This window comes from Protomyctophum parallelum (assembly GCF_964188405.1).
Source record: "Protomyctophum parallelum genome assembly, chromosome: 13".
Taxonomy (NCBI): domain Eukaryota; kingdom Metazoa; phylum Chordata; class Actinopteri; order Myctophiformes; family Myctophidae; genus Protomyctophum; species Protomyctophum parallelum.
Genome location: NC_139708.1, coordinates 12,932,103 through 12,946,960, shown reverse-complemented (window position 1 = coordinate 12,946,960; position 14,858 = coordinate 12,932,103). Strand labels below are relative to the sequence as shown.

The 14,858-nt window shown below is 45.2% G+C and overlaps 1 protein-coding gene across 3 annotated transcripts in view; it reads right to left on the bottom strand.

The window, feature by feature from the left end:
• The window catches only part of caskin2 (CASK interacting protein 2), a 100,382-nt gene that overhangs the window by 34,196 nt on the left and 51,328 nt on the right, over nt 1-14,858 (bottom strand). For all 3 annotated transcript variants that reach the window (XM_083779310.1, XM_083779312.1, XM_083779311.1), the window contains exons 4-8: nt 9,474-9,571; nt 8,908-9,053; nt 6,702-6,797; nt 4,929-5,059; nt 1,990-2,098 (exon numbers count right to left, since the gene is read on the bottom strand). In XM_083779310.1, coding sequence (XP_083635436.1) covers nt 1,990-2,098; nt 4,929-5,059; nt 6,702-6,797; nt 8,908-9,053; nt 9,474-9,571 — 580 coding nt within the window. The remainder of the gene's footprint in view (nt 1-1,989; nt 2,099-4,928; nt 5,060-6,701; nt 6,798-8,907; nt 9,054-9,473; nt 9,572-14,858) is intronic.

Genomic DNA, 14,858 nt, shown 5'->3' with positions numbered 1-14,858 from the left:
CTTTGTGGGGCAGAAACCTCCTTTTGTGGGGCAGAAACCTCCCTTTGTGGGGCAGAAACCTCCCTTTGTGGGGCAGAAACGGCAGAAAATGAATCGCATCAGTGACAAACCAATTATGAAGAAATGGTTGAAAATGCATGGGTGAAGTGCTAAATTTGCGATTTAATCTAAAAACAAACTAAAAAAACCCCAAACAAATAATATAGTGTATGGCGGCATTCTCAAGGTCTAAATTGCAACGTCTGAGAATCCCACACAAATCATTACAGCCATCACACTTATTACGCTGTGGCAAAGACAGATTATAGTCAATTATAGTCAATGGGAGCAATTAAAATGGGAACTTTTCAGGATTTTTCAGGATACTATATGGTTCTATTGTGAGGAGGACATAATGTGAAGTCGTCGAGTTGGAGACATGTCTCGATGCAGTGCAGAGGGAGACAGTGACAGGAGTAGGAGGTGTCCTCGTCACAACAAGGTGACAGGAATCATGTTAAATGTAAGGGTGAGGTTCTCGTTAAGCAGCGGGTCGTCTTCATAGTCTATAGTCTTTGACGTCTCCACGGGACCCAAACTAGTGAAAATAGCAGATCTACAAGCCACTTTGCACCGCGTTTTTTGGGAATGTTTTTTTGTCTGGGGCCCACAAATGGGTCCCGACCCAGTGTTTGGGAACCAGTGGTCTACACCGTGTCTCTGTGTCACATGGATTCAAGCAAAGTGTATAAAATAAAGTTGTAATCTGTGATTTTGCTACATAGTCTGGAACTACACCTCCCGTAATCCGAGCAAGACATTTCCTTTCACAAAAATATATTTTAAAATATCTTTCCATTTTATTTTATTTCTATTTCTGCTAAGCAGCAAGCTATATAATGCTTAGAGGATTTCGATTTATATTAGGAAAAATAACAAACACCCACACACTGTCTTCAAATGCAGTGAAAAGATAGGTTGAAACGTTGCTATGTTTTTTTAAGACAGTGTGTGGGTGTTTGTTCTTCATTGTCGGGCCTTGCGTTTTATTGATTTATATTAGGACGAATTTGCGTGACTGTAAAGACGAAACGGAAGTGGAGAGAAGGCTTCACTTCCACCTTATCGCTTGCTTATGAACAGAGATTCCAGACTGTGTGACGGAATCAGACGGTTGCGAGAGGCAACAGTCTGCTTCCAGACTGTGTGATGGAAGCAGACGGTTGCGAGAGGCAACAGTCTGCTTCCAGACTGTGTGACGGAAGCAGACGGTTGCGAGAGGCAACAGTCTGCTTCCAGACTGTGTGACGGAAGCAGACGGTTGCGAGAGGCAACAGTCTGCTTCCAGACTGTGTGACGGAAGCAGACGGTTGCGAGAGGCAACAGTCTGCTTCCAGACTGTGACGGAAGCAGACGGTTGCGAGAGGCAACAGTCTGCTTCCAGACTGTGTGACGGAATCAGACGGTTGCGAGAGGCAACAGTCTGCTTCCAGACTGTGACGGAAGCAGACGGTTGCGAGAGGCAACAGTCTGCTTCCAGACTGTGTGACGGAATCAGACGGTTGCGAGAGGCAACAGTCTGCTTCCAGACTGTGTGACGGAGGCAGACGGTTGCGAGAGGCAACAGTCTGGTCACACGAGACTATCATTCTAAACTAAAATGCTGCTGCCGTTCAACCATAACTCGCAGATTAACCTGTGCTTTTGTGAAATATCCGAGATGACCATTAGGTTTTTATGGAAGAAGTTTCTGAACTTGTGTTCCATTGCCTATATGGCTGCTTCAAATTCTATTAAAATAACCAATAACCACTGGAAACAGCCGATCTTCAAGCTTAAAAACAGTGGTGGTGACTGAGAACTTTAACCCATTAAGCTTGCTATTTTTCAACAGCTAAAGTTTAAATAATTGTTAAACGTGGTCAAACGCTACGGTGACAGGGATGCGTTCCAGGTCTTAATGGGTCAAATCCATGCATGTCGACGTGGTGTGTCCTGGGATAGACTTACATCTAGCAGCAGCCGGACAACCTCCGTCTTGCCATAGAGGGAGGCCTCGTGGAGGGCGGTGCCCGCCTTGGTCGTCTTGTTGATGTCGATGCCCGCCTTCAGCAGCAGGCTGGCATACAGGACGGGGAGAGAGAGAGAGAGGGGTTAAAACCCAGATATGCAAGCTTTGTTGCCATACCATATGCATATACTGTAGGCCCACAGGGCTGCACTCTCTCCTCAGACATGGCTTAAGGAGGACTTTTGTGATCAGGGTTTGCAGTCTGACACGAAGGCCGCTAAATCTGAAGAGATCTAGTAGGCCAGTGTACTAGGTTCCCCCCCCCCCTCTGAAAAAGTTCCAGGGTGTCCAGAAATGCATGCAGCAAAAGGATTGATAGTCAGGAACGAATTAACTGACCACGGTGAGGATTCAACAGTGCAAACCAGGGGACGCAGAAATAAAACACTGCATCAAAGCCGTGCAATAATCGAATGCCTATCAAACTGGGGGTACTGGGTGCTCTTTAGTCTTAAAAGTATGATAGTCTAATGGTCCAGACCTCTGTTGAGTGTCTGAGGATTGAGACAGACAGACAGACAGACAGACTACAGTAAATACATGACACAGACACTCCATTTCCATGGGAGACTTGTTTTACGGCGAAGCCTGCACAGCGTCTGGTATCTCTTTGTCTCTGCGAGGTGCCACACACACACACACAGCTCGAATGCCAGCTCTCTTTCAGTCACAAGGATCTTGGTATTAGGCAGGAATGTGAGCGGGAATTTCAGAGCTGTTCTGGGAATTTGAGGCACGGCAGGCAGATTGCGAGAGTGCTGGGAGAGCTGCGAGCACGCGACACGCACGCACACGCACACAGTTGACAGGCCCCACATCCCCCCTGTGCTCTGAACAATCTCTACATGACATCCTCACATGACCCATTGCTGCGTTCCAAAGCAGTGCAGATATACTGTACTCATAGATATGATAAATATCAGATATACTGTACCAGCTCATAGATATACTGTACCAGCTCATAGATATACTGTACCAGCTCATAGATATACAGTACTGTACCAGCTCATAGATATGAAAACTTGTGTTCAAATCTTAGAATTAGTAGTCTTTCCCAGTGATGTTTTTTTACTCAAATCTATGCTTCTGGGCGGTCCCTGGAACAAAATATTTTGAGATGGGAGTCTGCGAGACTGCGACTAAATACATATCATTTTGGGGGTACTTGACATGAAGAGATTTGAGAACCACTGACATAAAAACATACGTAGTTCAGAAAACTTTTAGGATTTAGAAGACATTTTTAGAATCAGGTCCTCAGGTCTTGAAGGGGAAAAAGTATAAAAAAAGGATGACATCCCATACACGGTGTGTATTTCAATACAGGACTTTTAGGCTACTTATAATATAGAATATTTCCACACTGTGGTAATGCAATTTTTTTTACCAAGGAACACACCAGGTGTTAGCGCATAACAAACTTCGTGTCGCTAGCGTGCTCACACAGCTAAATCCTCAATGTTATAATATGTAGCCTATTTATCAGTTTGAAACTCTGAGAGAATACAACTAGTAGCAATTGGACCCATACAGATTGGGTGAAATATAATTGTATTCACTACATAGGTGCTTGAAGTGATTTTGACGTTGTTAAAACAAGTGTTAAATCAACCACACTCTGATTGTAATTATAGCTACAGTATAGAGTGTTTCTTCAGTAATAGGAGTCTACCTGTCTTTTCAACTACAACAAATTAGCCTGATAAATGACCCATTTTCAGGCAGGATACCAATTTTACACAAACTTCAGGAGAGAAACCGAAATGAACAGAGAATTGGAACAACTACCAAACGTAAGCTGATAAATTATCGTTGCAGAGTTTTCTCTCTATCTGAAAATGTATTTTTCCGTTTTAATAAAGTGAACACTGAACTCTCAGGACTATAATGTAGCGCTGGACAGGATGATGCATAAGTGGCAGTGCATAAGTGGCAGTGGTGGAAGTACATGTACTTGTATTTTTGAGGTATTTGTACTTGTCCAAAACTATACAATAGTATCTCCACTACATCTCAGAGGCAAATATTTTTAGTTACTTTGATTATTATTACAAAAACATACATTAAACACTTCAGCCCTATATAGATTTCGGCTATTTGAAAATAGCCGAGGTGTCGCGAATCGCGATGCGACGCATTTTGAGCTTGTAATTCTGCAATTTTCAATAAATAAAAATAAATAATAAATAAACTTGAAATGAGACATTCATAGTGAGTGCTTTCTACTTTTTGTACTTTAACTACATTTTGATGCCAATACTTTTGTACATTTCCTCAAGTCCATACTGAAAAAAACTTGTAACAGAGTAGTTCTAGACATATTGATACTTTTACTTAAGTAAAACATTGAGTACTTTTTCTACCACTGATAAGTGGAGTGGACCGTCTAATCCGGCCCTCGTAACTGGCCCATATAAACTCCTGGGAAGACGGACACGCATTAAGAGTGCAGCGTGCGAGACTGTAAGGAATGACAGAAGTGGGTCATAATAATGGCACCGTCTCGCTCCGCTAGAGTCTCTCTCTCTCTCTCTCTCTATGTCTCTCTATCGGCTGGTAGCCAGACATGGGAACACACTGTACCAGCAGTGGTTCTCAAGAGTTTACTTTTTTAGAGAGGACTGCCAGTTTGATAATGCATTATTAAAACTATGACTGGCCGAATTGCACGCGCTGATGCCATAATGTGGACTTCTATACAGTACATAATGTCCATGCATACGTATGCTGTTGCGTTTGTTTTTTTCTGTCTATTTGTAACAAAAAATTAAGTGCTGATCATAAAAAAGAAAAGTGCTTTTTGCAAGCTTGGCCGCTACAAATCTCTTCCAGTGGATCTTTGGGGAGTTGTAATGACTTTAAATGGAAGGTCTCTCACCGTATGATGTCCTTGTGCCCGTTGCGTGCGGCGAGGTGCAGCGGCGTGGTGAAGCCAGAGTCTGTGGGCTCCTTCCTCTCACCCTCCAGGAGCGCTACCACCATGTTACTGCTCAACAACAGCTGGGCCACCTGGCCACGAGAGAGAGAGAGAGAGAGAGAGATGAGAGGATGGAGGGAGGAAGCGAGAGTGAAGGGAGAGGAGAGAGAGATAAATGAGAGATGAGAAGAGACAAAGGGTCATGCAAGAGATCGCAAAAGTTAAATAAAAAGCCACACTTGGGAGGAGAGGAGAGAAAGAGAGGGAGCGAATCCAATCACATCATAGAATTATGACAAGTTCAAGCTGCAGAACAGATAAACATGCACGGCAAAATCAAAAATATGCGGACGCCCGCACGCACACACACACACACACACACACACACACACACACCTCTAACAGTTGTGGGACTTTGGGGGCTTGCGTGATTTAAAGCGAGCCCCAACCCCCCGCAGGTGACCGTGAGGTAATGCCTGAGCGACCTCAGCGCCATAAACGGTTCCAGACGTTTGGCTGCGACTCCGTGTAGCTCTGCTGGAATGTTCCCTCAGTGTGTAGGCCTACAGAACATTAGGAAGGAACGCCTTGCTAATCCAGGAGAACACGTTCATTTGAAGGCTTGGGAACAACAGATGCACGACAAATGTTTCGATGTTTGCCACGTATGATGAATGCTAGCGACACTAGTACGGGTCGCTAGCATCAGCTGTCGGTAACATAGCCCTGTCTCATTGTCAACATTAGATGTGGAGATCCTCTAATGCTCCCCTACAGAGTTCACTAGTATGCCTCATTCGCAAGCCTATACGGGTTGTGCAAGGACACGCTGTGATTGGCCAGCACGCTTGTGCAAGGACACGCTGTGATTGGCCAGTAGCCAGCGGGGAAAGTGCTCTCGCAAGAACATTATTTACTATTCTCTGCCTATCGGGTCGCAACTCGAACGGCCCCGAGCAAAGGTAAACGAGCAGCACCAGTTGCTGAACATTGCAAACGACGGGCCTCGGTCCGACGGGCCGCGGTCAGAAACTATACTTTAGGCAAGAGGCACTTCCGCGTTCGCCACAGAAGCGGCCCGTGGTTATAAGCTCAACCCCTATAGGCTTTCAAATGTCGCCACTAGTACTAAGCGGTATAGCTAAATGCTAGCGCTCACTGTTACTAGTGAAGCCTACTAGCATTAGCTGGTGGTTAACATGGCTCTGAAGACAAGGAGATGAGGAGAAAGAGAAAGATGAACATGGGGAGCTGGGGAGAGCAGCTGCCATTGGCCACTCCCTGACAGCACCACACAGCAGCTGATGTCTGAAACACACAGAGACCAACTGACATGTGTCCCTGGCTAGGGACACATGTCAGTTGACATGTCGCCAGACTTTCCGGTCCTTCATTGCCATCCCCAGTTCCTGCTTACTGATGCTGTGAAATCCATAATTTCGACCGCGGTTGAAAAATGATGATGACAACAGCCTGTTGTTGATGATGAATTGTACTATGAGTGTGTGTATATGTGTGTGCGTGTGCGTGTGTGTGCATGCGTGCGTGTGTGCGTGCCTGCCTGCCTGCCTGTGTGCGTGCAATAGAGAGAGATAGAGAGAAAGATATGTGGGTCTGTTTCAGTTATTGTTGGAACAAATTGAAGACAGTTAAAAGGACAAATAGAACAATGTCCATGCACACACACACACACACACAGCTGGCTGGCGTTGCAAGAGGAGGGTCAAAGCTCACCTTCACCCTGCCAAATTCACAGGCCAGGTCCAGCGGTGTCTTCTTGGCCTTGTTCACCAGGCACGGGTTCGACTGGTGCTGCAGCAGCATCTCTGACTGCAATTTACAATTTACAATTTAGGCATTTAGCAGACGCTCTTAATCCAGAGCGACTTACAATAATCAGGAACAAAAGCATGGGAATACATCACAAAAGCATTTATCATAAAACATGCGTAAGCTAAGAAAGTAACAGTGGAATATCTATATTATGAGACTATACATATAAGCTATATATATATACTACTATGCTATACAGTACATATGTACTATGACTGCGGGACAAACACACGTGCAAGCACAAGCGCGCGCGCGCGCACACACACACACACACACACACACACACACACACACACACACACACACACACACACACACACACACACACACACACACACACACACACACACACACACACACACACACACACGTCAATGCTACAACAATACATAAAAAAAAAAAGTGCAAATGTTGGAGAGTACATAAAGAGGTGATCCTTTTGAAACTTGAAACTGAGGCTAATTAGAGTCTGGTCTGCTTTATCTCTTGTTCCATGAACAAGAGATGAAGCAAGACAAGACATTTACCCCCCTCGGTTGTAAATGAGGGTACTACACACCGTAGCCAGGTATTTGATCTGAGGTTTAGAACTTTTTTTATATTGTTGCTGTCAGGCAGAAACCTATCATTTTAATTAACTTTGTGTTATAAACAATTTCTTTATGTTTAGTTTTTTTTTAACTTTTGGACATAGCCTATGAGGTTTCCACCCAACAGAGGCGGTTAAATATATATATATATACAGTATATATATATATACAGTATATATATATATATATATATATATATATATATATATCGGCTGTAGATCGGATGTAGATCGGCTGTTTTTGCTATTTGTCGTACAACGACGTATAGTCTACAGTGTATAACTGTATAAGGCTTAAAGTGTTTATTCCATTGCATGGGGGGGTTGGTTTAGTAAAAGCATCCAGGTGTTTGGACTTGTGCTGTAGATTAGAATGAGTGGCTATGATTTCAACACGTTCCCATCGGTGGCAGACAGGTTAACACACGGTTCTCCCTCATTCATGCACAGCCCCGGTGTGCGTGCGTGCGTGTCTCTCAGTCAGTCTCTCACGCACACGCGCACATACACACACACACACACACACACACACACATACACACACACACACACACGCACACACACACACACACACACACACACACACACACAGGCTCAGGCTGGCCTAGTAGACCCAGAGGGGGTGGAAGGAAGCACCGCCGTGTGTGGTTCTCCATGATTGGAGGTATTGGGCGGGGGCGAGGGGGGTACACACTACAGTATTCCAAAGAAAGAGAGAAGCTTGTATAATACAGTGATAGGATTGCACAAGGATCAGAAGGGAGAGAGGGGGGGGGCCTTAGGCCTGCAGCGTTCCCCAAAACAACAAAGTCAAACTTCTGTTCAGCTTCGGCGAGGTCAATGAGAGCAACCTGGCGTCGTTGCGAGGGAGCAAAGCCAACAAACGCAGCGCGAATTGCTGCTGAAGTTCACTTCCTAACGTGAAGAACATCAGCACGGCAGAGACGCCGACATTTACGCAGAGCGGACGTTTAAAAGTCATTATTACTTTCAAACAATAGTAAGGACCGCCTCTCTTTCACCTCTCATTCGCCTCGTCGCGCACAGTTATTTTACTTACAAGAGCGCTGTGAGGTTGCCTAAACAACGAGATGTGAGGTAGCGTAAGCAACCAGATTCGCGCCGCAGAGCGTAACGTCACATCTTAACCGATTCCATGCCATCAGTGACTCCAGCGCTGTGGTCGGCAGTGCCAACAGAATGCACGGGAAAGGCAGTGAAGAAGACCCCGTGAATCGGCCCCCTGAACCCGGAAGTAGTAATCGGCAATTTTCACTACTTCTATTTGTATTTTTTTTTTTTATTCCATTATTAGAATTTATTCATGAAATACTTTTGAAAAATGTTGGAATAGTTTTTAATTGATGATGTTTTGTTTGTTTTTTTTACTTTAAAAAAAAAATCAGTTGAAATATTTTTTTTTGTCTTTTTTAGGAAACTCAAAAAAAGGGGGGACACAGTATACGCCAACGGTATATTTACTCACAGCCAAAAAGTAGAGTTGTGTGCAGTACTCACCACCTCATAGTGTCCGTACTGCGCGGCCAGGTGCAGCGGGATGTGGCCGTCCTGGGACGTCCCGTTGACGGAGGCCGCGGAGCGCAGCAGGGTCAGCACAGAGTCCGCCTTGCCCTGCCAGGCCGCGTAGTGCAGAGGCCGCATGCCTGCGTGCCAGACCAAAACATTTAAATGAGCTTTCATTTCATTAAGACCTGGAACGCATATTTTGTTGCTATTAGCGTTCTAACTTCTAACCACTTTTAACCATTATCTTATTTTATACTTTAGCTATTTTTTAATAATCATGAAAACGAGTTTTTAACTCATGAATCAACTTGATTCCCTGGAACAACATATTTTCAGATGGGGGTCGGCGGCCAATTACATATAACTGGGTTCCTTGACATGAAATAGTTTGAATGCAATAGACAAACTGTCATAATTTAGAAGACATTTGTAGAAGCTGGTCTCAGGTCTCAATAGTTTATATAGGGATTTGAGCTAAAAAGCACTATTATTATTATTATTATTATTATTAATTTATTTATTTCTTCAAAATATGCCGTCTACAGAGACTGGTATACCGTTGCTGTCCTTGACATCGACGGTGGCATGTGCCTCCAGCAGTGCGTTGAGCAGTTCGCTGGTCCCTGTGAGAGCCGCATGGTGGAGGGCCGAGAACCTGGTGACACACACACACACACACGCACACGTACACACAAACGCATGCACACATGCACGCACACACAAACACACGCACACACAGAGAAAGAAAGGAAGATACGTCAGACATTAGATTACATTCAACATTTGTACTGTACTGTACAGACAAGTTCACTCTGCTGGGAACCAGCATAGTGTATTACACACGCCGCGTTGTGAGCTTGTATATCTGCTATTTTCACTAGTTTGGGGTCCCGGCCAAACGTCTAAACCTCTCTTTTGGGTCTCGACTTGAAGAGTTTGGGAACCACATGGTCTGAGCCATAAACAACAAGCCTTCTTCAATACTGCGTTCAAAACAACACGGATTACGTCTGCCTCCCTGCCGGCTGGCTTTCATTTAATTAAGACTCCCCACGGTTTCACTGTAAATTCACTGAAATGATGAAAACATTCAATAAAACAAAAGGACCTCATTCAGTAGGTCGGGGAGGGCCGCAAGGCTATAAGCAGAAACAGCCTCTGTTTGCTACAGGCAGGGTGGGCGGGGCTTAGGTCTGGGCGGGCACACACACACACACACACACACACACACACACACACACACACACACACACACACACACACACACACACACACACACACACACACACACACACACACACACACACACACACACACACACACCTTCCGGCACGGAAGGGACTATAAACACCTTGAATGGGTTCCACTCTGGGGTCCCAAACGGACAGTTCTGGGTCTGTAACTCATAGGGCCCTATCTTGTACCCCTTTGAATTAATAACAAAATCCAATGATTTCTTCAGTAATCGTAAGAAATTCCATAAATTAGGACAAAATTAGTAGTGAAAACAGCTATAAATAGCTGCTATTATCACATTATCACTATAGTTTTGATCCTGGAGTGAATATCTAATTTCAGTTTTGGTTCACAGGTTGAAAAGTTAAGGACTTTAGACTGAACACGAGGGCCGTGCCGCTTGTCGGTGCACGCCGACGCACAGCAATGCCCCGCCTACCATCCTGAGCACTGATTCACACACTGCATGGCGAGTCCAGACACTTCACACATTAATCACTGCTTTATACGCACGCACACACACACACACACACACACACACACACACACACACGCACGCAGTGGCACGCACACACGTCTGTACTATACTCGTGCGGACATCAAGATTTTAGGATGGGGATTTCATGAATGCCATAAAAACAATTCACCATCTTTAACACTGAGGGTAAAAGCCTGAGAAAAAAAAGAGCCGCTCTTCAATCTCACACAGATCGTCTATTTTTGGTAGAAAAGTTAGAAAACCTCTAAACCTCTATATCCTAATCCTATAACCCTATACCTGAATATTTAACTAACTTGTAGAAGATCCATTTATCTTGTGTAGTGCAAGGACCAGGACAATTATTGTCCTCACAATGTCCTTTTCTAAAGTTCTGCTATACGCACAAGTCATGCACGCACAGTTACTTTGGTATCACCCTCCTCCAATCAAAATTCAACATATTTGGGGAAGTTTTCTATTTATTTTTTATTGCACGTATATGCAGCCCCCCCCCCGGCCAGGGCAGGGAACGTGTATCCTAATTATCTCCCTGTTCCGTTACCCCGGCACTATCTAGGCATGTAACACGGCTTCAAATAAGTCCTTTTTTATACTCCCCATCGCATGCCACTTGCCGGGCTGTGGGCAACGCTTCTCCAACACTTTAGAGCTCTGATTTCGTCAATCGGCTCCTTTCAGTGAGAGTTTTCCCCACAATGACAGCAAACTGAGGGACTCCAGTCAACCACATAAGTGGTTAAATCCATGCATGTGTCCTATATATATATATGGACACCAGGGTCTCAATGTTTCAATGCTCACAGCTGCATAACTTGAGCTTTTTTTTAAAAGAGAGGCTATTTTCAGCGCACTACACCAGCGCGTGACAAACGATAAATGGGGGGTTATAACTCAGTCCGGCTGGGTGCTTTTAGCTGGCACCAAGGGGCCAGTGAGGCGCTCCAACGTTGAAGCACTGGGCCCTAGTGGTAAGAGGAAGGACTGCAGGCGGACCCGTTGATTAATGGAAAAATAACAGAAGACAACACATTATTTCTGCTGTGTTGCTTTTCGATGTGTACAGTACACTGCGTAATTTTATAGAGGTACAGTATCTGAAGATTTCTGAACGTGCCAAGTATCGCGAGACTCTCCACCGTTTCCAAGTCTGGCAACCAAATCTCGCGATACCTCCGAAACAGAAACGATGCCTGCTGCTGTTTAGATGGCTCAATAAAATTATGTATATAACTGAACGGATTATATGACAAAGGTCTCAATCGTTCATAAATAGAGTTTGTTCACGAGCTGGTCCAACTGGCTCCATCCACTGCCATGTATAGTAAAACTTGTTTTTGTTTGGCTTGTCTGTAACTAAGGAAGCCAAACGATTTTTATTTTATTGTATACCTGACGCAACAATAAAGTCCAACCTTGAACCTTGTATTTCATCGAACTTCCGGTGTGCGATTTGCCACCCATGAGCGTCATGTCGCAGCCCCAGCGTCCAGTCACGTGACCTCATGTCCCTTCCTTTCATTTTGTCCCGACAGTCCGCGAGCCGGAGTGCTCTTTGCGGCGTGCGGGCTGGTGGGCGGTCCGTGTGAGCGAGCGGGCAGGGGGGGGGTGTAGCTGGCGGGAACCACGGCGGTGAAAGACAGTGTCAGGAGAGAGAAGGGAAGGTAATGGGCGGGGTGGGGGGGTTGAGGTAGACAAACCCCTCCTCTGTCCCAGGTTCCTGGGCCCCTGTTCTTGCTCCTGGGGCTCCTGACCGCACTCCAAACACCCCCCCCCCCCCCTAAAAAGACCTCTGTGTTCTGTAGTCTCCCCCTCCCACGTCTCTCTCTCTCATAAATTGACTGGGACGGTACAAATTGTTACAAAAATGTCTAAAACTCTCTCTCTCAAGTTCCTGGGAGAACGAGGCACTCCCTGAACTCGCCTCTCGCAGAAAGAAAAAGCATGAGGGGAGATATTTATGGAAGGTCTCCCTCTCTCTCTCTCTCTCTCTCCCCAACCAATGTTGGGTTGAAGTGTCATCCCCATTCACTGGTATGCATCGGGGTAGGATATCTCACGCATGCACGCACACACGCACACACACACACGCACGCACGCACGCACGCACGCACGCACACACGCACACACACACACTCACTCCAGAGCTGGTAGGAATAGAGAGGGAGAGTGTAAGAGGCCGTCAAATGACATTCCTACTGATAGTGTCACATTCCTGGGAGGACCTGTCTGTCTGTCTGTCTGTCCGTCCGTCCCAGGGGACCCACAAAGGGTCCCTGACTGTCTCTCCCCCCAGACTGCCTGTCAGTGTCCGGATGCTACAAGCACACTTCCAGTCTCAGACAGTAGAGTGCTAAGCTGCTCAGCAAACACCAAACACCGCAGTGTGGACACAACTACACACAGGGCATCACACACAGTGTGGACACAACTACACACAGGGCATCACACACAGTGTGGACACAACTACACACAGTGTTACACCACAGTGTGGACACAACTACACACAGGGCATCACACACAGTGTCCGTGCTGTCGTGCAGAAACCACTGTATCTCAATTCTGCTTCCGGTTCATGGGCCGTGAATTTGCAGAACAATTCCTCGGCACGGAAGGGACTATAAACAATTCTGGCAGTTAAGAGTTAAATAAATAGCCAACGTATAACTGGATAAAAGGTAAATAACGGGTGCAGTACTTAGTTTAGACAGTTTTTGGTTTAGACTCGTCATTGGTTAGACCAGTCATTAGTCCTACAACTACAACCTATCTCAAACCCTCACCCTAAACCTAACCTCCCACGGGACAGCACACCTAAACCTAACCTCAACCCATGTCTAACCAATGACTATAGTCTAAACTAAGTATGCACCCCGTAAAGTACACACTTTTCTGGGGACCCCCAAGGACCCCTGGGGGTCTCAGGACCCCACTTTGAGAACCACTGAACTTGGGAGATATTAATACGGTACATTACCCAGCATTCCCCTGTGCAGGATTCATTGGGGTTGTGGTGCCTTTAGGCTGCAAAGTGAGGAGACAGTGCTGTGTCAGCCTCTCTATACCAAACTAAACTCTGCATGTTAACTCAACTTTCAAAGGATTTATTTTTACAGTGCATGTGTGCATTTAACAGTGCATGGCTTAGGTTAATTTCCCATGTTGCTTTTATGTGCCAATGTTTTTCATTTTTCCCCCCCTTCATTTCTTTTTTTTTCGTGACAGAATACACCACAGAGACACAGCTTTTACGCTACAACTTTTTTTCTTTTACAAGGATTTCTTTATGAGTTCAGGTTGCGGTACGTTGGCACATGCTAAACAATATAGAGTCTGTATAAATAGTCCCACACCGACAACACACCCCCCCCCTCTCCCGTAGTCACTGAGTTAAGCAGTGTGTTTGGCATGGCACGGACTGTCAATAAACCATTCACTGCTTATGGCTGCATGGGCAAAAGGAGCATTCTAAGCCGTGTTAATGTTCGTCGACTACCTTTTTTCACTGACAAAAAAGCGCACAGCCCACCAATCAGAGGGAGTAGACCGAAACCGTGCCATCTTACAATGAGCGCTGTTGGTGAAGAACATTACGAAGATATAGCCTACAGTTAAATATGGATGAAAGTGCTCCTTTAAGAAGTCTAAGTGGAAGGAAAAAAAGGCCTCACTGGTACACAGACAAGCCAGGGGCTTCACAATGCGTTCTAGCACACAGCCTCTCCAGGGGCTTTTTGTAAACTTAGAATTTCAGGAGTAGGCTACTTGTCTAAATTAAAGCAGCACTCGTTGCCATTGCTGCTAACTATATCTTTCTGTGGCTCCAGATGATCCCTGTGCTTTAGACCCGCTGTTGACCTGTCTGTCTAGCATCAAATGTTGGATGAGTGAGAACTTTCTCAAGCTAAATGAGGATAAGACAGAAGTTCTCATAATCGGTTCTAGTGAGCAGAAATAATCAATAATAAGCAGACTTGGCAGCCTGAATGTAGAAAGTAACAGTACAGTAAAGAACCTGGGGGTTATTATTGATTCTGAATTGAATTTTAATTCACACATTAATCATGTTACCAAGATTGCCTTTTTTCACCTTAGAAATATTGCACGAATCAGAGCCTATTTGTCCTTGGACGATGCAAAAATGCTAATCCACGCCTTCGTTTTTTCTCGGCTTGATTACTGCAATGCACTTTTTTCAGGACTGCCT